Raw genomic sequence first — 24,952 nt, 5'->3', positions numbered from 1 at the left:
AAGGCAAGAACAAATAGGGGTGAAACTCAAATAGGGAGAAACAACCACCTAGGTAAAGAATCCTACTAGTCAACTCGTAAATTCTCGGAATTGGATTTATGATTGGTACCGTATTCTAAAAATATGAAATTTAAGGAATAACTATAGTAAGCTAGATCACCTCCCAGTCTCACCTTACCTAACTATGCTAAGGTACCCAAAGATTAAATCACCCATCGGTCTCTCTAATCACAAAACACCCTAAGGCGTAAAGGGGTATTCTTATTAAATTTGGTTATAACTCGGATCTAAAAGAATTTAAAGGAATCTAGGGTAAGTCACTCCTGTGCAATCACTACCCAAACCCACAAAAAAAACAAAACAGACGACACTTAATTACCTTCCGGTCTCTCAAGTGGCAGAATATAAGGTATCTCTAAACTCTCAATTACCGTCCCTATGGAATACGTTAACTATAAACCATAAACTAGTTGTAAACACACAGTAAACAACCTAATATGCATCTATGTATGAAAGACATTCACAAAGACACATATGGAACAAAAAGTGATAATAAATTAATACCAAATACGCATAAGCATCATAACCAAATAAAATATAAACTTTAACAAAGCATCAACCAATCAATATTAATCCAACACCGAAAATAAAATGAGTCTAAAAAGTATTCATCCAAACCCAGACAGTTTAACAGTTTAGCCAACCATAATAAACAATGAAACAAAATAAGTATTATAGTTCATCAAAAAAGATATAAATAATTGAGCTACTAGCCTGCGTTATTCTTTTCTTTTTTTTTTCTGCCTTTGAAATGTCTGGCTCTCCCTCTTGGTATGCTGGTCGAACCAGGGCAGCCCCCTCTCTGTTGACGTGACCTCCTCTTATCAAAACCCTCCTTTTTAAATTTATCCACCTACTGTCTTGTTAATCAAGCCTCGTCAATTATGTGTAAACTTTGACGACCCAAGTAACCATGAAGCCCATTATGTCAGTTTCTCTTTCAATTAATTCCAGGCCAAAGAAACATATATTAACAAACCAAATTGTGACAATCTCACTGCTCACAACTCCCTCTGATCACGTGAACACATGTTTTCAGTTAATAGGGATCACAAAATCACTAAATTAATCCTTGAAGTCAAATTAACTTGTGCTCACGTATCATATTCTTATTTTGATCATATTTCTTTTTGTTTTCATATTATATAGTAATATAATGTGTTATATTTATACATATGCATAATACATTTAAAAATATAAAACTAATATTTAATATGGTGCATGTTTAATGCACAAATACTAAATAAAATAAACACTCAAATACGAGCTATTTGAGAGTAATATTAAAGAAATCCATCATAAAATTATCTCAAACTGTAGAAAATATATATAATAATTGTATCTAATTCAGCCCAAATCACCGTGGTAGGCGTGCCCTAAAATATTCTATTGCTGTCCTGCCTTCTAGAAACCCTAATGATTGGAACATAATCATAAAACATATTACAAAACATTGTAAGTGTAAAAACAGGTCTTCGGGCACACTCTGTGCCATTTGTCTTCTTCGAGCAGACCTGGTAACCTTGAAGTGTGCAGGTAAATAGTTCTCCGGATAGACTTTACTTGAGTATTTTCCTTGGAAAATACTCACCTAGCAAACTTCAATCTTCTTGACCATAGAAAACTTTGCTCGATATGGTCCTACGAGCAAATTGTTCTTCATAAATCCCTTCAACCCTTTGTTAAAAGATAACTTATTAAGCAAACTCAAGTGTGCTGGTAACACTGTTTGACTTATGATGGTAGTACTGTAGCTTGCTCGGGGTTCAACCTTGCTAGAGAAAGTAATTAGAATATTTCATGATCACTTTCTTCAAGCATGCTCGGACTACTGTTTATTAATCAAACCTTGCTAGATCTTCCAATTACTTGGCTTCAAAAGCTTGGTTTAGTCAAGGGTTTGCTAGTAAACAAACTGTGCTCGACTTGAAGAACACCTTTGCTAGACAAAGTGAACGCTGCTCGGATTGACACTTAAGAAGACTTCAAGAAGATAACTTTGCTCGATGAGCAAAATACCTTGCCCGGATAGGTAAAACCTTGCTCGGATGTCCAAGTGTGCTCGGTTTCCATACTTAGCCATTTCTGAGGAATGTTAAGAAGATTCCAATCTTCCTTAAGTCATATCATGTCAAGTCTTTGACTCAACATTCCTGATGGAGTTCCACATGTCAACGTCGTTATAACACACTACAGCCTCAAACAAAACTTTTCACTTGATGAAATTTTCCTGTCCATGCAACCTTGGAATTTTATTAGTAGAAATCTCTTGCTCTTCAAAACCACACATATTTTTGGTATCTTGTAAAGTGATTTTAAAGAAAACGAGAGAAAATTTTCAAAAGATTTAAAAATAAAATTTGAAAAATCAATCAGATCTGAGAGATAACTCTTCAGATCTGATGTTTCTGATTCGATTGGAGCAAGATCTAGTAATAAAAATATAAACTTTAAGTAAAAACAAGTGAAAGAAGACACCAAATATTGCAAATCTGGAAGAATAAAGAAGAATAGAGTTGCTGACGTCAGGATCCAATGGAACAGTACTCAGCTCACATCATTCTTCATCTACAAATAATCAACAATAAGCAACGATTCTTCACCCAAACAGCAACAAACAAGCTCTGATACCGCTTGTCGGTCCCGTATGATCACTCAAACATTCAATATTAATGTCGCAACCCACACAATAAATGTGTCGACAAGAGGGTTAACGACTTTACTATTTTAAGTAAGAAAAAATGTATGTTATCAGCGGAATCACTAACACACAAGATTCTTGCTTAAAGATTGTTAAATGTAACACACACAAACATTAACTCAAAAGATTTCCATTTATAGAAAGATTCATAAAAATGTAAATCAATTAGGGTTTCTGTAAGGAATGTTTATCCGTGCAAATCTTAGGACAGCCGTCACACTCTATTCAGGAATATTCAGTAGGTCTGAAAAGTGTAAAGAATTATCCGTTATCCTTTGGAGGCGTGCCCTAGATCATTCTATTTATAGGCATGCCCCCTGACAGCTGTCCAGACTTCTAGAAACCCTAATGATTGATACATATTCATAAAACATATTACAAATGATTCTAAGTGTAAAAACAGGTCTTCCGGCTAGACTTTGTGTCTATTGTCTTCTTCGAGCAGACATGGTAACCTTGAAGTGTGTTGGCAAACAGTTCTCCAGGTAGACTTTACTTAAGAGTATTTTCCTTAGACAATACTCACCTAGCAGACTTCAATCTTTTTGACCATAGCAAACTTTGCTCGATATGGTCCTACAAGCAAACTTTTCTTCATGAATCCCTTCAACCCTTTGTTAAAAGATAACTTATTAAGCAAACACAAGTGTGATGGTAACACTGTTTGACTTGTGTTGGTAGCACTGTAGCTTGCTCGGGTTGAACCTTGCTAGAGAAAGTACTTAGAATATTTCATGATCAACTTTCTCCAAGCATGCTCGAACTACTTTTTATTGATGAAACCTTGCTAGATCTTCCAATTACTTGGCTTCAAAAACTTGGTTTAGTCAAGGGTTTACTAGTACACAAACTGTACTCGACTTGAAGAACACCTCTGCTAGACAAAGTGAACCCTGCTCGGATTATCACTTAAGAAGACTTCAAGAAGATAACTTTGCTCGGAGAACAAAATACCTTGCTAGGACAAGTAAAACCTTGCTATGAGGTCCAAGTGTGCTCAGTTTCCGTACTTAGCCATATTTGAGGAGTGTTGAGAAGATTCCAATCTTCCTTAAGTCATATCATGTCAAATCTTTGACCCAACACAGATCCATTGTAACTTCTCATCACCTTAACACTTGCATCTAGTTGATTCTCAACTCTAGTTACACAACTCATAATTAGTTCTGCAGTTACATCTTATGCATTCAGGAAAAACACCCATGTGAATCTTTAGTAATCATTTATTATCACTAAACAATTATCACTTCCAAAAGCAACCGGGCCTTCAATTTTTTCTTCATAATTAACCAGTGATCTTTTATCACATGTCATGGGCCTGGAACAGTCACTATATATATACCATACAACATTGACTTATGTGGATTGTTCCTACACAGTCGAAAACAAAGTAATCAGTTTAATGAAGGGTCACAAGCTATGCTAGCTTACAAATCATCAGCAACAACATTTAAAGTTGTATTTGATTTTGGATCCTCATACACTAGCTCACAAGACTCATCAGTCTCATAACCAGATACAAACATATTTCCAATGTAGGGAATTATGCGTGTGCATTCTTCAATCATTGTATCCCTTTTCATGGTCAGTTTTAGAGTTTCATCCTATGGCTTCCACAAGAACCCTCTTGGTTCATGACCACTCTTCAACAAGAATTTTTCATCACCATTTAATTCTTTTATTTGATTTTTCTTGAAAACTTTATTCTTGTAATATCTTTTCTTATCATTTGAGCTTAAATCTGTAGAGTCAATAGAGTTTTCAGAACTCTGAGATTTAAAAGATGATTTCTTCTCTAGCCTTTTCATTGATATCTCCCTTTTCTTTTCAAATACATTATTGAACCTTTTCTTTTCTTTATCAGTTCCATCAATGACTTGCATACCATTTTGCATGTATTCTTCATACTTCTTATTATACAATCCAAAATCTTGAGCATAAAGTGTAGTTTCAGGAACAGTGAAAGGTTGTTGCCTGATTCTTTCATGGAATGAATCTGTGTGAAGACCACAAACATCACATATTCTGCACCATACCTTTCCTTTTTGTTCATTCATAGAATTTCCTCTCTTGAATCTTTCACTTGTTCTAGGAGGATCCACACCAATGGTCTTTTGATGAACGCTTGGTTTACAAAAGTCAATGGAAATAGGTTGAAAAACATTTATCTTTTCAATACTATTTTCATGTAAACTTTTCACAAACTTGACTCTTTTCATCTTTCCTTTTCTCTCAAGAGTTCATGGTTTGAAAAAATTGGGTAAATTGGTGGATACTCAGTTTCTTTTTATTTGTTTACATTCCATTTCTCTTTATTGAGATGCCTTCTTTCTTGTGAGGACTTTTAAATGCTTGTTCAGAAGCATTTTTCTTCTTCCTTTCAGATCCCCCCACATATGTCAAATGGCTTGTGGTCTCTTCTCATCTGTTCATGAACTTTCTTCATTTTTGGTGAAATTTTGGGTAATGTTGGAATATTTTCCTTTGAATTCATTATTTTCTTTTCTATACCCGTGATACTTCCACAACATGAACATTTATCACTTGAGACAATTGATATATCTTCAAATGACTCACTTTATACACAAATTTTGTCTTTGTTATATTTTTCATTTTCACTTTCTTTTGTTTTATCTGTCTTCAACACAAATTCTCCTTCTTCATTAACACAAACCTTCTTGTAGTTTTCAACAAATTCTTCTTTTTCTCTGAAAACCTTCTTGAAGTGTTTTAGATAATCCTCTCTTTTCTCTTTGTCAAATTTCAATGAGTAATTGTCATTAAAAGGTGGTGGAACAACTTTATACTTATCTTCTTCCTTTATTTTCATCAGTTTTCCACAAATGTTACTAGTTGAAGCAAGGTTCCTTAGAAAATCAAATTCAACTTGAATTTGAGTATTCTTTATCTTTTCTTCTAAATACATCTTTTTCAAACCTTCTATTTCTATGGTATATCTTGATTGAGTTTCATACTATCCAAACAAACTTGTTCTAAACTCTTGATCTAGTTTTCATAAGTTATTTAACTCATTTCATAAGCATTGATTTGCTTTTTTTTTGAAACATTAAGCTTGCAATTTACCAACCTCCTTTCTTAATGAATCATTCAAATCAAGTAAATCTGAGGTTGACTAATTGGAATGTACTTGAGATTTTGAAGATTCAGCTTGATCATTTATTTTTGCCATGAATGCAACATTGGCCTTTTCAATCTCTTCAGCATGATTACTCCAGTCAAACAAACCACTCTGCTGTCGAACTAGTAAAGATGGTTTATGAAGACCTGGCTGTGGATGATGTTGTGGTAGAAGAAGAGAAGAAATGTGACATTCATCAATTTTTGTATTAACACGAAATTCAACCCGTTTTGAAATTTCGACTCAACACGATAAAACGATATGTCATGAATCTAGACTTGTTGCAAACATTATTTTATATTACCTTGATTATTCACATTTAATTGTTGAATAAACCATAAACTTTATTTTTATTTTATTTTTTTATTTATAAGTTAATAGATCATAATGAGCATTCTTTTTTTTTCCTTTCTTTTGAAAGTTAGAGGGTTGTTTGTGCAAATAATTGTTACTGCAAATAAATTGATGAAATTTGATTTAGTGTTTACATGGTCACATCTTGGACTTGTCGCCACCATTTCCGGCACCCATGCGCGTATTTTCCGATAGGCTTTTAAATACAAAGTTAACAACCGAATCAACCAATTGATTGCACCTTTTGACACAAGATCTTTTACCAAACATCATGCCACCATTTTTGGAAGTTAAAATCATTCTATTAGTACCAATTTAATTGAGCGAAAATGACGGGATTTACCAAAATTATTTAACGCGTTTAAAATCGTATAAGATCAAACGATTCCATTCGTTTCAATAACACCCCTCATTGTTGATTCCCTCCCTCGCTCAATCGACCTTCTCTCCATCTATTGCATCGGCCTCTAGAGCTCGAACTCCGACCAAGCTCCACTGGTTCTCGATTCCAAGTATCGTTCGAGGTTGCATTGTTTACTTCTCACTCTTTTAGATATAGCTAATCGTCAACTAAGGCCACCTCGTTAAACCGAACTGACCTGGCTCACTCGTTTAACTTACTTTCTTCCTCTAACATACAGTGTACCAGGTGAGTAACCACATCCCCTTTTTCTTGTTTTTGTTTTGGGCGCACTATGCGTATTAAGCTATTTATCATTATTATATTATCTCATTTAAACACAATTCCCTTATTTGCGTGGTTGTGATATTGCTCGATTAATTATTGATTGCTATATGAGTTATGTGTTTACTTCTTATATAGTTGGTTGGTATCTCATCCTCATCCTCATCCTCATAGTATGATCATACATCGTCCGAGTAGACATGTCCGTATTCTAGTGGCATGATCGAAAAGACAAATTTAGTTGTTTATATTAATTGATGCTATTCACATACGCAAGGAATTGTTTATTTCTCAATATTATTATTATATTTACACCAAACTGTGAATTACTAGCTCAACATGTGTTGTTGACAAATTATTTTTACGCATATTGCAGGATGTTATAAGAAATTATTTGAAGTGAAGACATAGATTTGGACTTTAGGCTAAAAACTATAAAGTTAAATGTTGTTGTAATTTATTTGTTTTAAATATTTTGTGTACAAATATGAATGAAATAAATTAGATATTGACACTTATTATTATATTAGTGTCTTTGAGCTATGATACAAATTATGTTGCGTCCCGGCATGTTCCGCCGTTAGGTTGGGGTGTGACAGATTGGTATCAGAGCCGAAGGCTATAAGATAGGTGGTTAGACATAACGACCTAGTAGCATGCTTAGGGTCCCTATACGTGTTCCTATACGTTTGCCCTATTTGTTTAAAATGATTTGTTCATAGCTTAATTATTTTTTTTATGTTTTATTTATATTATTGTACACAAAACCACATACAACTTTTAGGCTATGTCTCACTCCCAATATCATTTTCAAAACCCTAGATTTTATCTTAAATTGGGGAAACTCCTTAAGGAATCCCACATTTTTATTCCTCTCTCTTTGAGGATGATTCGCGTGACGAATATATAGAAACTTATTAAGCCAAAGTAAATCACATTAAACGTCCACAAATCTACTAACTTAATTGTATCAAACATGGTCATGTGACGACCACACTTCTCAATTATGACCTAATTTATGGTGATACGTGGCTAAACTCGGTTCTTTCCTGTGTTGTTTTAGTTGAATGAACGGGTGGGAAAATCCATGGTGGTTCATGGATACCCCGACCATTCGCATCAGCGCCCTATATTTCGATTTAAACGGTTTTCGATCATTTTGTTGAAATAAAGCCATGGCGATACATAGATAACTCAACAACTAAGTTTCCATTATTATTATTATTATTATTATTATTATTAGTATTGTTATTATTATTATTATTTTATGAATATCAATGTTATTTTTCTCATTTTTGTTACAAGAAACCATAGTGATTTTATAAATTCCTAACCAATAAGAGAATTGTATTTGCTTCATTTCATACAACCAAGATTTTGAGTATTTCATATTTGTAATTCTTTTAATGAATGATAAAAAAAATTCAATCACAATATCGAATTATGTAAGGATTTCTCAAATTTTACGCATGCTTCAATTTTGCATTGGCGTGATCTCACAAATTTACAATACTTACCCGAACTTTATGATTTTTTTTTTGTTAATCAAAGCCATACACTCAAAAACTTACGAAATTTTACAAATCTTCCCTTCCATATGCATGATGTCCTCTCACCTTATAAACCGCAATCGTTGCACCAGTAACTCAAAACGCAACCATAACACCAGTACATACGGCCGTATTATGTCATTCTGCATTGCTAAAGGAATTGTTGAAGCTCTTCCAACCCTCATCACCCAACTTCAAGCCGTGAATACCTCCACCGCACCTGTAACTACAAGCCCAAGAGATTCAAAGTCAACCCAACAAAAAGCCCTACACTATTGCATATCCTTTTTGTGACACCATCACCCAACTAACGCACATTGCCGAACAAGCTTCAATGATGACCGCTTTGGTCACTTCATCAACTCTTGCCGAGAACCCAATCTAACTCAACACAAATAATATTTCCTACAACCCGTTATTTGACCATATCACCAATCATATGTCTTACCCTATGCACCCACAATCCCAATCCTGCGAGCCTGCTATCATTGCGGTAGCCCAAACCATATTTGGAACACATGTCCAAAACTCATTATAAAATCCAAACCTACTCAAGCCCAAACCTTCCAACCTCAAGCCCAAGATGATCAAGCCCAACCCATCCAAGCTATTCAACCTCAACCGAACCAAGCCAAGCAAAATCAAGTGAATCAAGCCAGCAAGGGTGCGCAAGGACGTGTGTACCAAATCAACGCCAATGAATTTTATCTAAGCAATAATGGCACCACCTCACAATAATACTCATGCCTAAGATGTACCTATCAAGCGAAGACAAACGCGATGGGCTACATTTTTTCCCTCCTTTTCGCATTAGTTACTTTGTCTTTGTTCTTTTCATTTGAATAGTGTTTCATTCTACTCAAATTTTTAATATTATTAATGAAATCATGTTTACATTTGTTATATCTATCTTCATTTGCTCGCCTCATAAAAATTCAACATGCATCGATTATACTTTCTATATAATTATATTTGTTTGCTCATGCCCAACTCAACTAACGGCCTATGACCGGTGACCCAATCGAATGAATATACCGACATGTTTTTTTAGTACTTGGTTTTGTTGATGATTGGGACTAATTTAATTACATTATCTATGTTATTATATAATAAGATTTAATGGTCATAATAATATTTTGTTTTCTTGTGAAAATTAATAGTTACATTAATACAAATTAATTAAATGTTATTATCATATTTTGGTGCGTCATAGAATTTAGAAATTGTCCTATTTTGTTTCAAGCAACTTATAAATAACTTTTACTAGTAAGTTATGTTTATGTCAAAAAAAATAAAAATTCAGTAACATAACTTAGTACTATATAAATAGTTTATATATATATATACACACATATTGAAACTACTAGAAAATATAATCTCTTTGAGTACACCATATGTTATTTGTCATATACAATTTTAAGTTAATATACAAAACCTGACAGGTATGATTTCTTGAACGAAATGGTTATAAAACATCGTATTTCTCACGAATGTTTTATATTATTCCGAGAAAAAGAAAATAGATGTATAAGTGGTAAAGAATATATATTCTTAATTAAAACAGTTTATTTTCAACCAAGCTTATGTAATTTCTTCTAGATGTGTTTTAAGCATTTAACCTTCCAAATTTTATATTATTTTATTTATTTATTTATATATTTTTTTCCACCAATTGCTTCTAAGCTTAAGACTTTGTTGACTCATTTGACTATAAATATATAATAAAAATAGAGGACTTGCCTTAGTATTCACCACACAACTCATAACAAAAAAAACTTTTCGTTCCCAATTTTATTGTAGTGATCTCGCTATTGTTAAGGAAGTTTCTATACGTGCTTTAAGAACACACTTAACTGAGCAAAAATCACGAGGTTTCCAATTATAGATTATGCGTTGTTTACCCTATTTAAACCGACCTTCACACTCCTTTTTCGAAGCACACAAAAATCCCTACTCTCACCATCACTCAAAATCTGTCCCGGATGTGTACTTGGTTAAGTCATACCTGTCTAATATAGTCCTTATGCATTTATATTTCTTTATGATTTATATTTTCATTTGAGATTCATAATTATCTCAATGTGAGCGTCTCCAAACCTAAACTCTCCCTCTAACGGTTAAACTTCCCCGAGAGTAACATTAGTAACGACCCGACGTCATTATTTCACTAATTTTGATAGTTTCTTATGGCTATCATATCATATGTTTACACAATTTTTAGCCTCTCATGACCTCAATGTTTCACATATTAGACTTAACTATTATGATAATTATTTTCGTTTTCTATAACAATAGTTTTTATTTTAGTTTCAATACCCGTCAACTCGTGACATATTTTAAAACATTCTATCTTGATATACGTTATTTTGAGCTTATTCAATCATTTCGGTGCTGCACTAATTATCTCAATATTTGACTTCAAGAGTTTCTTTATTTTGGCCGTTAAGTTTTGCTCCATTTTTATTTCAGTAATTTTATCTTGATTTTCAAAAGATTTTTCTTATTAATGTGTGTATGATTTTAATTCACCCAACGGAACGAACCGTGCGGACCATGCAACGGAATAAGTAATTATAAATGCACGCATAATTACCGAAACCCTTGCATGGAAGTCATAGTGGGTACGTTGGTGTGAAAAACTACTCAGAATTTAGGGACTATAGGACAACGGTACAAATGATATATAATATGACAAGATCATGATGGATACGCCATTGGTACATCCTATATATAAATGGACTTGCCATATTAACCATTTGTAGCGTTTTCGGTTCACTCAATCACCTTTGTTGTTTTTATTTTATTACGGAAATGATTTCATAACGCGGTAATTTTTATTATATTTTTCTAATTTTTTTATTACGAGACGAAATTTCCAAAAGTTATGAACACTGTGACATTCGTCAATTTTTTTATTAACACGAAATTCAACCAGTTTTGAAATTTCGACTCAACACGATAAAACGATACGTCATGAATCTAGACTTGTTGCAAACATTATTTTATATTACCTTGATTATTCACATTTAATTGTTGAGTAAACCATAAACTTTATTTTTATTTTATTTTATTATTTATAAGTTAATAGAGCATTTTTTTCCCTTTCTTTTGAAAGTTAGAGGGTTGTTTATGCAAATAATTGTTACTGCAAATAAATTGATGAAATTTGATTTAGTGTTCACATGGTCACATCTTGGACTTGTCGCCACCACTTCCGGCACCCATGCGCGTATTTTCCGATAGGCTTTTGAATACAAAGTTAACAACCGAATCAACCAATTGATTGCACCTTTTGACACAAGATCTTTTACCAAACATCATGCCCCCATTTTTGGAAGTTAAAATCATTCTATTAGTACCAATTAAATTGAGCGAAAATGACGGGATTTACCAAAAATATTTAACGAGTTTAAAACCGTATAAGATCAAACGATTCCATTCGTTACAATAACACCCCTCATTGCCGATTCCCTCCCTCGCTCAATCGACTTTCTCTCCATTTATTGCATCGGCCTCTAGCGCTCGAACTCCGACCAAGCTCCACCGGTTCTCGATTCCAAGTATCGTTCGAGGTTGCATTGTTTACTTCTCGCTCTTTGGATATAGCTAATCGTTAACTAAGGCACCTCGTTAAACCGAACTGACCTGGCTCACTCGTTTAACTTACTTTCTTCCTTTAACATACAGTTTACCAGGTGAGTAATCACATCCCCTTTTTCTTATTTTTGTTTTGGGGGCACTATGCGTATTAAGCTATTTATCATTATTAATTATTTATTGCTATATGAGTTATGTGTTTACTTCTTTTATGGTTGGTTGGTATCTCATCCTCATCCTCATCCTCATAGTATGATCATACATCGTCCGAGTAGGCATGTCCGTATTCTAGTGGCATGATCGAAAAGACAAATTTAGTTGTTTATATTAATTGATGCTATTCACATATGCAAGTAATTGTTTATTTCTCAATATTATTATTATATTTACACCAAACTGTGAAATACTCGCTCAACATGTGTTGTTGACAAATTATTTTTACGCATATTGCAGGATGTTATAAGAAATTATTTGAAGTGAAGACATAGATTTGGACTTTAGGCTAAAAACTATAAAGTTAAATGTTGTTGTAATTTATTTGTTTTAAATATTTTGTGTACTTTGATATGAATGAAATAAATTAGATATTGACACTTATTATTATATTAGTGTCTTTGAGCTATGATACAAATTATGTTGCATCCTGACATGTTCCGCCGTTAGGTTGGGGTGTGACAAGAAAGATAAGAATTGGGCCAATCATGCTAAGCGACCCGGTACTCTATTGTGGAACCCTAAGAACAAAAAGCCGAGAGTTTGGGAGAAGAGGTCGTGTAAGACCTGTGGAAAGATGCATGGGGGTGAATGTAAGTGGAGTAAAGGATCAGATGTTTGTTATAAGTGTGGTAAGGCTCATGGTGGGGAATGCAGGCTGGGATTGAATGCCTGTTATAAGTGTGGGAAGGTGGGGCATTATGCTCCTGATTGTACTACAAAACCCTCATGTTACAAGTGTGGTAAGCCAGACCATTTTGCCAAGGAATGCACTGACGGTGGAGCTGGAGGGAGTGGAAAGAACAATGCTGATCAGACTAGGCCGAGGACCAGAGCTTACATGTTAACCCAAGAACAAGCCAAGCAGATTCCAGATGTTGTCACATGTACATTTCTAGTAAATGGTATATCCACTTCAGTATTATTTGATTCGAGTGCGAACAAAAGTTTCGTAGCCACCCCATTTAGTAAACTAGCTAACATGAAATGTTGCCGAGTGTCTGAAACCTTTATAGTAGAAACCGCTAGTGACACTTCAGTTAAAATAATGAAAATGGTTAAGGACTGTAAGATAGAGTTAGAGGGACATGAGTTACCTATTAATTTGTGTGTTATGACCTTAGGAGGATTCGATGTGGTTTTGGGAATGGATTGGTTGTCTGACTATGAAGCTCAGATAGTGTGTAAGAGTAGAATAATAAGGTTAAAGTCCCTGGATGGTAGTGCGGTGACGGTTTATGGTGACAAGGAAAGTTCTGGGCTTAACCCACAACGAACGGGGGTCCGGGGTCAGCGCCCCTGGCAGCGAGGTTCTAGGGGCGGCAGCCCCTAGCGGGGTCCAAGGGGCAGAACCCCTGGCTGGGGTTAATTTTATTTTCATTAATTGTCTTAACATATTTTCCATTAACATTTTAAATTATTTTTTAAATTGGGCTTATTTGTTGAGGTGGGTTATGGGCTTAGGTCAGGCCCAATAGTCCATTAAAGTACTTAGGCCCAACTAGGGTCAGGCCCAAACAGAACTGGGTCAGCCGGTAACTCTAGGCAGAGAACTCCTGTCTGACCAAGAACCCGGTTCTTGACCGAGAACTCAATGGCCGAGAACTCTCGTGTTGACTGCCTGTTGACCGAAAACCCTTAGATTTAGCCGAGAACCCCCAGGTCTGATGTTTTCAGTTAAATTTTCTATCTTTACATCCATTTTAAGCTAAAATTAACAGTTAACTGTCCAAACTTGATCTTTTAGCTACTTTACCCACCATTCCTAACCGTTTAACACTCATTAACCCCCACGGCTCGAGTTCTAGCACGTTATTGTCATAAAGGTTGAATCTTTAATCCTAAAAACGTTCTTTAGGCTAGATTCATTAATTGTATTTAACCACAAGCCTTTTACGTCTATATTAATCATCAAGTTATCAACTTTATGTTTTATCTTGACCCGATCTACTCTATGTTCAAGTCTCTTGGCTAACCGCTCATAAAAATGTAACCTTTAATCATATAGAACATACCTTTTTGATGTTTCTAGGTTACGGTTTGCTTGATATACGATCTTGGACTTGTTATCTTGCTTGTATGATTGAAGATCCTAAGTTACGATGCTTGGTTGTGTATTTGGATGTTGGCCGGCGGCTAGGGAGGGAATGTTTGGCTTAAGTGTGTGTTTTAAGGTGTAAAATGGATAAGATGGATGGAAATGGATAGATTTAGGGCTTAAGGGGTATGTTTACTCCCTTAAGCCCATGGACCTAAGGCACATCTTTCCTTTTTGGTCCATGATTAATTCTATTTAATTAGCCTACTTATCTTTCCCTTTTTACCATTTTACTATTTATTTATTAACTCAAGTAAACTTTTCCGTCATAACGAGTCAATATTCATTATTATTATTATTCGAAATTTTGGATGTTACAGCTTATATGCTTTCGCATTCGGAGAGGTCCAACGTAATCTTAGTCTAGTATGATCATGCGTCTGTCGTTATAGCTTTGTGCTTCTCGATATCTCAGTTATACTTTCTCATTTGGTTAATTTGTTATACTCATATGACTTGTTGCAAATACTTATTTTCTATATGAACATTTAAACTGGTGTGTTGCTCACTCAACCTTGTGTTGACAAAACCATTATATTTTCAACGCATATGCAGGTATTCGTTTGATGTGAACTACAAGATCACTTAAGGATTTATGCTAGAAGAAAACTTAATGAGACATATTGTTATTGTTTGATATATGTACTTGTGTATTTGGATTTTGTATGGATGTTTGTTATTTGGAAATTTATTTAATAGATATCTAAACTTTTAATATTGCATTATAGTACCTTGAGAGCTGTGATAATAAGTTCACGCCCCGACATTTCCGTCGTAGGTTGGGGTGTGACAGTTGTTTTAAATTCTGTTGGTGAGGAAGAATATTTACATGTTGTTTCTCATATAATTCCAGTTTTGGGTGATGACCCCTCAGAATCACCGGATACCACTCAGCCATTGATAGAAAGTCAACAAGAAAAGGTTACCAAAATTGTGTCTTCACCATCACCAGCAATAAATGCTTCATCAGTTGAGGGGGAGAGTCTAATTCATCAAATTTTCGGAGGCACTTTATTCCCAGATGCCACACCAAATGAATACATCGTCAATACCTCATACTCACACAGTACGATGACATCTGGATGGAAAAACCCTCTCACTAAATTCCTTGAAGATCTATCAAACTTACCATCCACCAATCTGTTCCCGAGAATTCAATGCAAGAATTCAACTAGATCATCCAATTGACATTGTCATAGGTCCTCTTGAAACAGGCGTGACCACCAGAAGCCAGACCGGACACATCACTAGCTGTTGGTTCTCTTGTTTCATTTCTCTTATAGAACCGAAGTAAGTTGAAATGGAACTACAAGAACCAATCTGGGTGGACGATATGCATGAGTAATTAAATCAGTTTGATAAGCTCAAAGTTTGAAGATTGGTCGAGCTGGCCGTTGGAAAGAAAGTGTTAGATACAAGATGGGTTTTCCGAAACAAGCAAGATGACACGGGAGTTATAGTTCGAAACAACGCACGGCTCGTCGTTCGCGGTTTTCGTCAGGTTGAAGGTTTAGACTATACTGAAGTGTATGCTCTCATGGCTAGACTTGAAGCCATTCGGATTTTTCTGGCATATGCTTCCTACATTGGTTTCACGGTCTATCAGATGCATGTCAAAACAGTGTTTCTGTATGGAGAGGTCAAGGAGGAGATTTATGTGGATCAGCCACCGGGGTTTGTTGAATCACAGAATCCAAATCATGTCTACAAGTTAGATAAAGCACTGTATGGTCTTCATCAAGCGCCTCAGGCATGGTATGCAATGTTGATGGCTCGTCTTCTAGGGCATGGTTACAAGAGAGGAACCATCGACCAGACTCTGTTCATCAAAATCGTAGGGAAAGATTTGATTCGGGTTCAGATATATGTGGATGATATCATCTTCGGATCTACAAGTGCTGCTCTGTGTTCTGAATTTGAAGAGGTGATGAAGAAGATATTTGAAATGAGTTCACTGGGGGAGATGACAACGTTTCTAGGGTTACAGGTTTTGTTAAAGTTCGACGGGGCTTTTGCTACATCAAGGAAAGAATGTTGAAGACATGTTTGCAAAGTTCGAGTTTCAAGATTCTTAAAGCACATCATCTCCTATGGCGGAAAGACCTTTATGTCGTCTGATCCTAAAGGGAATCCCGTAGATCAAATGTACTATCGGTCAATGATCGGATACCTGATGTATCTTATCGCCAATCGACCTGACATCATGTTTGTTGTCTGCCAATGTGCTTGCTTCCAGGCTAATCCTAAACTCTCTCATTTAATTGCTGTTAAACGTATTTTTAGATATCTGAAAGGGCAACCGAATCTAGGCCTTTGGTACCCCCCAAAAACTTAGATTTTGATTTATATGCTTTTGCTGATAGCAATTATGGTGGAAAAGATATTGACAGGAAATCCACATTTGTTGGTTGTCAATTTTTGGGTGATTGACTCATTTCATGGCAGTGTAAGAAACAACAAACAGTGTCCACATCCACTGCGGAGGCTAAATATGTTGCTGCCTCAGCTTGCTACTCACAGGTTATCTGAATGCAACATCAATTGCTGGATTACGTTTTGGAATTTTTTGACACCCCTATATTTTATGATAATGATGTTGTTGTTGCTATTGTTTAAAATCATGTTCAACATTCAAAAACCAAGCACATTGACATTAAAATTCATTTTATTCATGACTGTTACGACCATAAATTGATTCATCTTGAGCAAGTTCACACTAATAATAATGTGGCGGACTTATTTACAAAACCGGTCGAAACAACCACATTTGATGTGCTTGTGGGGTTTCTCAAAATGTTTCGTTTCGATGATTGAGTCTTTTTAGGTTAAATTTATACATATTTTCTTAATTTGCACAAATTTAGTGGAGAAAATTTAAAAAATCAAAAAGAGTGCGTGCGTGTTTTTATTAAGAAAATTAAAAAAAATTAAAAAAAAATATTTATTCACTTTTGCTTAAAATTATGTCGGTTGCTCAAGTTTGAAGGACATATACTTGTATATGTTTGGACCTGTCATCTACTTATAGACTTACAGGATAGCCATTCACCTAAAGATGAAAGCATCTGGGGCGATTGTGATATGTTTTTGTTTTTATTTCTCTCGCTTAAAATTATGTCGGTTATTCTAAATTTGAGGGACATGTATTTATATATGTGTTGTAACAACTAGGATATTTTCAAATATTATTTTATCCGTTTACCCGATCCACTCTTATGTTCAGAAAACTTTAACAATAAAATATCGCGTTTAAAGAGCCATTATTATTATTTTAATATTATTGTTTTAATATTTATCTAATGATTTAAAACTACTTTGATTAATATACATTTTCAACCCAAAACTCTAACTCTTACCCAATTATGTTTCCACCTTATATCTCCAGGGACTAAAATGTAAACTCTACATATATTATTTTATTGTAATTCAGACCCAACAATTTATGACTTGTATCCGTTAACCCGAGACTCGAATAGCAAACCCGCATACCAAATCTGATAGCTTGCGCCAAAATTCTCGACACAAACTTGGAAAGTTAATCAAATCCTTGATCTGCATGCTTAATCTGGTTAAACTGACACCACTAATATGTTAATTGAATCATATCAAATCCGCAAATATTATTTCTTAAACCGACCCTAACCCAAGATTAATATACATAAACGATGTTATTAAACCAATTAATCTTGCAGTATGCCTCCCTAACCCATCACCAATAAAACCCATATAATTAATTAGATTTTCCAGCACCTATTGATTATCATTGATCATCACCTAACGCCAGCCTATCCTTGCTTGACTAAACCCCGTATAGACATCGATTAAGGTAATTGTTTATATGGTTCTGATCGACGGCTTATGATGTACGTTAAACCTAAGATCAATTAGCCAAACAAGTTACGTTTTGGCCGATTCATTTGTTAGGGTCTTATGAATATGGGCTTCTGGTTCTGTTTATATTTAAATTATGATTTCCATCCATTAACTGTCGTAACAACTAGCTCATCAGATCAGTGGGTTTATGCTTCAACGCGGGGTTAGCTGAGGGGCGCGGGTTCGAAACCCCTCAGCACCGCTTTTTTATTATTTTCTTTATTTTAGTTCTTTTTACGCCTTTTAATATGTATAACAATAATAATAATGAATAAATAAACTATTTTACTAGAAACCGATCATATATATACTTATTTTCTCACATCTTTTGTCCGTGTATGTACATATATGTGTATTTGGATATACATATATGTATATATACGTATATATAATGCCACGTAAACTAATATTTTTGGTTATATAAATATATATACAAATGGACAAACTTATTAACTATCTTAACAAACTAATAAATATTTTTAATGATGTATAATATTTGTATATAATGAAATATTTATATATTTACATTTTCAAATAATTTTGTGCAGTCTGAGTTGTACCTTCTGCATTAGTTGTTATTCACCTCTCCTCCACTATGTTTGGGTTTGATGCCACATTTTCTGATTTGGACCAGGTGTCGGTGTTTTTGGTTGTCAACCTTACTCCACTATTTCACACGTGTCATTTGTAATGTGAACCAGGTGTCTTTTGTTATTACTCATCAGTGATAATCGTCTTTGTTTGCTTCGTCCTCCATAATATCTTTGCCCTAATTTCTTTCACTGTATGATTTCTAATATGTTGTCATTCAGCTCTCTTTGTCCTAATTTGTATTCGTCTTTGTTTGCTTATTCACAAGTGTTCTTCTCTTCTACATCTATGTGACATAAGAAATCTCTGTCTACTACACCTTCATCAACTGTTGTTGGGTTCAATTTCGAAACCCTGGGTAGCATTGGTGCGATGGTGGCAGTGTTTAGGTTGTAACATCCCAAAATTTCAATAATAATATTTTAATATATTATATGTTTTACGGAAGAGAACTACTCGAGTTAGTAAATAATAAATAATAATAATGATAGATAGATAAGTAGGCTAATTAGATGTGTTAAACATGGACTAAAAATGAAAGAAGGGCCTTAGGTCCATGGGCTTAAGGGAGTATAAATACCCCTTAAACCCTAAATCTTTCCATTTCCATCCATATTATCCATCTTATTCTCCCTACACCTTAAAACACACTTAAGCCATAAACACCCCCATAGCTGCCGACCACCATCCGAAACCCTAAAACTAAGCTTCACATCATTAAATCTTGGATTATACAAGGGAGCTAACAAGTTCTCGTTCACAACCAAGCTAGCCGTGACCCTACTATCATCTGAAGGTATGTTTTAAGCTTAAAGGTTACATTTTGATGAACGTTTTGCCATGAAACTTGACCCTAGAGTAGATCGGGTCTAGATGTTTCATAAAAATACAAACTTGATGATTAAAATGGATGAAATGGACTCATAGATATAAACGGTTCATAAAGGAAACCCTAGATCTAGCCTAGAACGTTTTAACCCTATAAAGTTTTAAGCTTTATGTCTAAAACGGGTTAGATCTTGTAGCCATGGTGATAATGGGTGTATAACGGCTGAAATGGTGGAGAAAAGTGGTTAAGTTCATGGCGTAAACCATAAAAATGGTTAACTGAACTAAGGAAAGAAACGATAAGATAGAAAAATGAGCTGAAACATCTGACCTGAGAGTTTTCGGTCAAACCTGAGGGTTTTCGGTCAACCAGAGTTTTCGGTCAACCTAAGTTCTCGGTGAGTTCTCAGTCACGAGTTCTAGGTGAGTTCTCGGTCAAACTTGGGTTCTCGGCCACACATCTGTTGGGCCTTGGGCCTGAGTCCAGTTGGGCCCAGATAGAGGTCAGTTGGGCCTGAGCAGTAGGCCCGATCTGACTGATTGGCCCATATGTAAGAGTTAAGACAAATAAACCCAAGCTAACCAGGAAGCTTAACCCCAGCCAGGGGCTCTACCCCTTGGACCCCGCTAGGGGCTGCCTCCCCTAGAACCCCGCTGCCAGGGGCGCTGCCCCCAGACCCCCGTTCTTTGTGGGTTATATAAATATAGAAACACGATACGAGTAGTAATAGTTAATTGATACATGTGAATATTATACAGTTAGCCGTGCACAGCTCAAGAAGGGGATTACGATTAACGGTGAACGTAACCGCATTCATGTGAGTTTCTAGCCCCATTTCCTTGTTATGTTTTCAGGGCTGTGTGCATACTCGATGTGATAGTTAATACACTTACCTTAACTGGTAAGTGTATGCCTTATATTGTTTATATGTTATGTATGTATATCCTAAATGCGAATGTAAGCTTGTCGGTACATGAACGATCTTCGGATATTGCACGTGCCAACAAGGGAGGTATGTTTATGATAGATGAGTGTGTACGATAGATATATGTACGATATATAAATATGTATGAATGATTAAAGAAAGTGTGTATGTTATGGGTATGTAAAGACAGTATGTACGAAGATGAAGAAAGAGGGATCAAACCCTAATAATATCTGAGATGGAGAAGGAGGGACCAGACCCTTAATAATATATGAGATAGAGAAATAAAAGGGACCAGACCCTAATAATATCTAAGATAGACAAGAAAGGGATCAGACCCTAATAATATCTGAGATAGACAAAGGAAAGAGGGACCGGACCCTAATAATATCTGAGATAGAAAAGGAAGGGATCAGACCCTAATAATATCCGAGATAGAAAAGGACGGTAACTTATATAGTACGAGAGTAATAAAGTACGAACGTATGTATGAACTTGTGAAATGAAAATAAATTAGTAAAGCAATTATTATGTATCTTCGGATGCATAATGGAAGGTAAGTGTATGTATTGTATTATGTGTGATTAACTAAAACTCACTCAGCGTAGCTGACTTTTAGTATGCACGCAGGTGAGTAGGATGAGGCAGCTCGCTTGAGGGGACACGTGGCAGAAGAATAAGAGTCTGGCATCTGAAGACTTATGATGTTTTAATTTTAATGCTTTAATGTTGAAAGACAAAGGATGTTTTGAGAAAAGTTATGAATTATATAATGTTTTATGAAAGTTTTATATTCCGCGTAAAGTTTTAATTAACTCTGATTTTGTAAGAACTGTGTTTATGAGTAAATCTAACGTCCGAATGTGACGCACCGGTAACGGGGCCTTACAAGTTGGTATCAGAGCAAAGTTCGAGAGATTTAAGCATCCTACATGCTTAGACTCCATCAGAGAATGGGATTTAAGTAAGAAAAGAAAGAAGATGCCAGTTCAAGAATGTCATGTGTCACTCAAGCAAGCTCAGTAAAGGTAAAGTGTATGGCTAAAAGACTTATGTGAAATGATAAGGAAGGTTATGTGAATGATAGGGATAGGATTACTTGATTGCTTTGATGACTAACTGTTTAAAGTAGAACCAGCATAAATAGAATCATAAGGGGAAGTGTATAGGACACGGAAAGTAACGTGATCAGCTAATCACAACTGGCCACTGTTACTACCTGTTAGCTTTACTATCCTTGTACTAAATAGTTCCTTGAGTGATGACGTTTGTGTTTTCCTTCCAGAATATGATGGCTGGATCTAGAGCAGTTGTCGGAGCAGGAGGCCACACCGGACGTTGTGGCAGGCCTCGTTGTGTCCAACAACCTTCGGTAGAGACAGCTTCCAACACCAGAGATGAAGGAAGCGCAGCTGGAAGACACCCTGAAAACAATGAAGGGGTCCAACTCGATCCCTTAATCCAAGCAGCTATTGTACAAGCTGTAGCCACTGCTGTAAAGAACATGAATCCGGAGAGGTCTGCTGGAGACCGTGAAATAACTGCTGAAAGGACGGAAGGAGATGGTAGGAAAGATGATGAAGAAGAAACGGAGGCTTCGAGTGAGGTAAGGTCTGTGAAAGTTGATGATAGGAAGAGGGACCGAGGCAGTTGCAACTATAAGTCCTTCAAGGGATGCGACCCGCCGAAGCTGACTGGTTTGGGGCACGCAATCGCTAATCTTCAGTGGATAACCGCCATGGATAAAATTATCCTCATTAGCGAGTGCCGTCCAGACCAAGCGGTAGGTTATGCTACTCAATCATTCGATGATGAAGCTATGTATTGGTGGGAGAGTGTGGAGCAGAGGAGACCCGTGAAGAGATCAAAGAGATGAAGTGGGAGGATCTGAAAGAACTGGTTATGAAGAAGTTCTGCGCTGACGCCGAGGTTGAGAGAGCGGAGATGAAATTTCTGAACCTGAAAGCCGGAACGATGACACATCATGAGTATACCACCGAGTTCAACCGAATGTCTAGGTTGGTACCGGATATGGTTAACACTGAGGTTAAGAGGATCAAGTGTTATGTGAGGGGATTGCCACAGAAAGTCCGCACGTTAGTCAGGACAAGTAAACCTGCTACCTCTGACTCTGCTGTCGAGCTCGCCGAGATGGTTTATGCAGACCTGGCTGTGGATGATATTGTGGTGGAAGAAGAGAAGAAAGATAAGAAGTGGGTCAATGCCAAACGACCTGGTACTCAGTTGTGGAACTCCAAGGATAAGAAGCAGAAAGTATGGGAGAAAAGATCGTGCAAGACGTGTGGTAAAATACACGGTGATGAGTGCAAGTGGGGTAGGGGATCTGATGTTTGTTATAAGTGTGGTAAGGCTCATGGTGGGGAATGCAGGCTTGGATCGAATGCCTATTATAAGTGTGGAAAAGTGGGACATTATGCCCCAGATTGTACCTCCAAGTCTGCATGTTATGAGTGCGGTAAGACGGACCATTTTGCTAGAGAATGCACCGAGGGTGAAGCTGGAGGTAGTGGGAAGAAGGATGCCGATCAAGCTAGGCCAAGAACTAGAGCCTACATGTTGACTCAGGAACAAGCCAAGCATATTCCGGATGTCGTCACTGGTACGTTTTTAGTAAACGGTATTTCCGCTTCAGTATTATTTGATTCGGGTGCAAATAGGAGTTTCGTAGCTACACCATTTAGCAAATTAGCTAAAATGAAATGTTGCCGATTGTCTGAAACTTTTATAGTAGAAACCGCTAGTGACACCTGGGTTAAAATAATGAAAATGGTTAAGGACTGTAAGATAGAATTAGAGGGACATGAGTTCTCTGTTACTTTGTATGTTATGACCTTAGGAGAGTTCGAGGTAGTTTTGGGAATGGATTGGTTATCTGAGTTTGAAGCTCAGATAGTGTGTAAGAGTAGGATAATAAGGTTAAAGTCATTGGATGGTAGTGAGGTGACGGTTTATGGTGACAAGGAAAGTTCTGGGCTTAATGTCATTTCGATGATAAAAGCCGAGGGTTTGTTAAGGCGAGGGTGTGGTGCCTACCTGGCGTATGTTGTCAACGCTACGGCCGATATGGAAGAAATGAAAGATGTTCCTATCGTGTGCGACTACCCAGAAGTATTCCCTGACGATCTTTCGGGGTTGCCACCAGAGCGAGAGATAGAATTCCAGATAGATTTAGTACCAGGAGCCCACCCGTCGCGAAAGTGCCTTACCGTCTAGCACCGTCTGAAATAAAAGAACTGATGTCCCAACTGCAAGAACTCCTCGACAAGGGTTTTATTAGACCAAGTGTTTCCCCGTGGGGCGCACAGTTGTTGTTCGTGAAGAAGAAGGATGGAAGTATGAGAAGGTGCATAGACTATCGTGAGTTGAACAAGCTTACGGTAAAGAATAGATATCCTTTGCCAAGGATTGATGATCTATTTGACCAACTGCAAGGTTCAAGTTGGTTCTCGCGAATAGATCTCAGATCTGGCTATCATCAGCTGAAAGTGAAAGAGGCAGATATCCCTAAAACAGTGTTTCGGACGCGGTATGGACACTACGAGTTCCTCGTGATGTCATTCAGTCTAACAAATGCTCATGCAGCATTTATGGACATGATGAATAGAGTGTGTCGGCCGATTTTGGATAATTCAGTCATCGTTTTCATCGACGATATATTGATTTATTCGAAAAGTGAGTCTGATCATGCCGAGCATCTGAGAGAAGTGTTGGAAGTTCTGAAGGAAGATAATTTATACGCTAAGTTTTCGAAGTGCGCATTCTGGTTACGAGAAATGCAATTCCTAGGTCACGTGATCAATCCTGGAGGAATTGCTGTGGACCCAGCTAAGATTGAGGCGATAATGAATTGGAAGACTCCGCATAATCTGACTGATATACGAAGCTTCTTAGGGTTAGCTGGCTACTATAGGAGATTCATCGAAGGCTTCTCCAAGATAGCCGCACCGTTGACCGGTCTGACCCGAAAGTCGGCAGTTTTCAGTTGGGGTAAGTTTCATGAGGAAGCTTTTGAGGAATTAAAGAGAAGACTCACGCAAGCTCCAATCCTTGCTTTACCTAATGGTGACGAAGATCTGGTTGTTTGTATTGATGCTTCGCATCTTGGGTTAGGTTGCGTGTTGATGCAACGAGGAAAAGTGATACCTACGCGTCTAGACAGTTGAAAGTCCATGAGAGTACTTATCCGACGCATGATTTAGAGCTAGCAGCAGTAGTGCATGCTCTCAAGATATGGAGACATTATATGTATCATACTAAGTGTACCATTTACACTGATCATAAAAGTTTAAAGTACTTCTTCGAGCAGAAGGAATTGA

At 36.4% G+C, this 24,952-nt stretch overlaps 1 protein-coding gene across 1 annotated transcript in view; it reads left to right on the top strand.

The window, feature by feature from the left end:
• LOC143620537 (uncharacterized) overlaps window positions 1–24,066 on the top strand; it is a 132,944-nt gene extending 108,878 nt beyond the window's left edge. The window contains exon 2 of the mRNA XM_077092210.1: window positions 23,134–24,066. Within this exon, the coding sequence (XP_076948325.1) occupies window positions 23,134–23,849 (716 nt within the window). The 3' untranslated portion in view covers window positions 23,850–24,066. The remainder of the gene's footprint in view (window positions 1–23,133) is intronic.
• The last annotated feature ends 886 nt before the right edge of the window (window positions 24,067–24,952 follow it).

This window comes from Bidens hawaiensis, unplaced genomic scaffold (assembly GCF_021521415.1).
Source record: "Bidens hawaiensis isolate Kalapana, Puna unplaced genomic scaffold, B.hawaiensis_p1.1 tig00002602_1, whole genome shotgun sequence".
In the NCBI taxonomy this organism is placed as follows: Eukaryota; Viridiplantae; Streptophyta; class Magnoliopsida; order Asterales; family Asteraceae; genus Bidens; species Bidens hawaiensis.
This window is presented reverse-complemented; position numbering and strand designations above follow the sequence as displayed.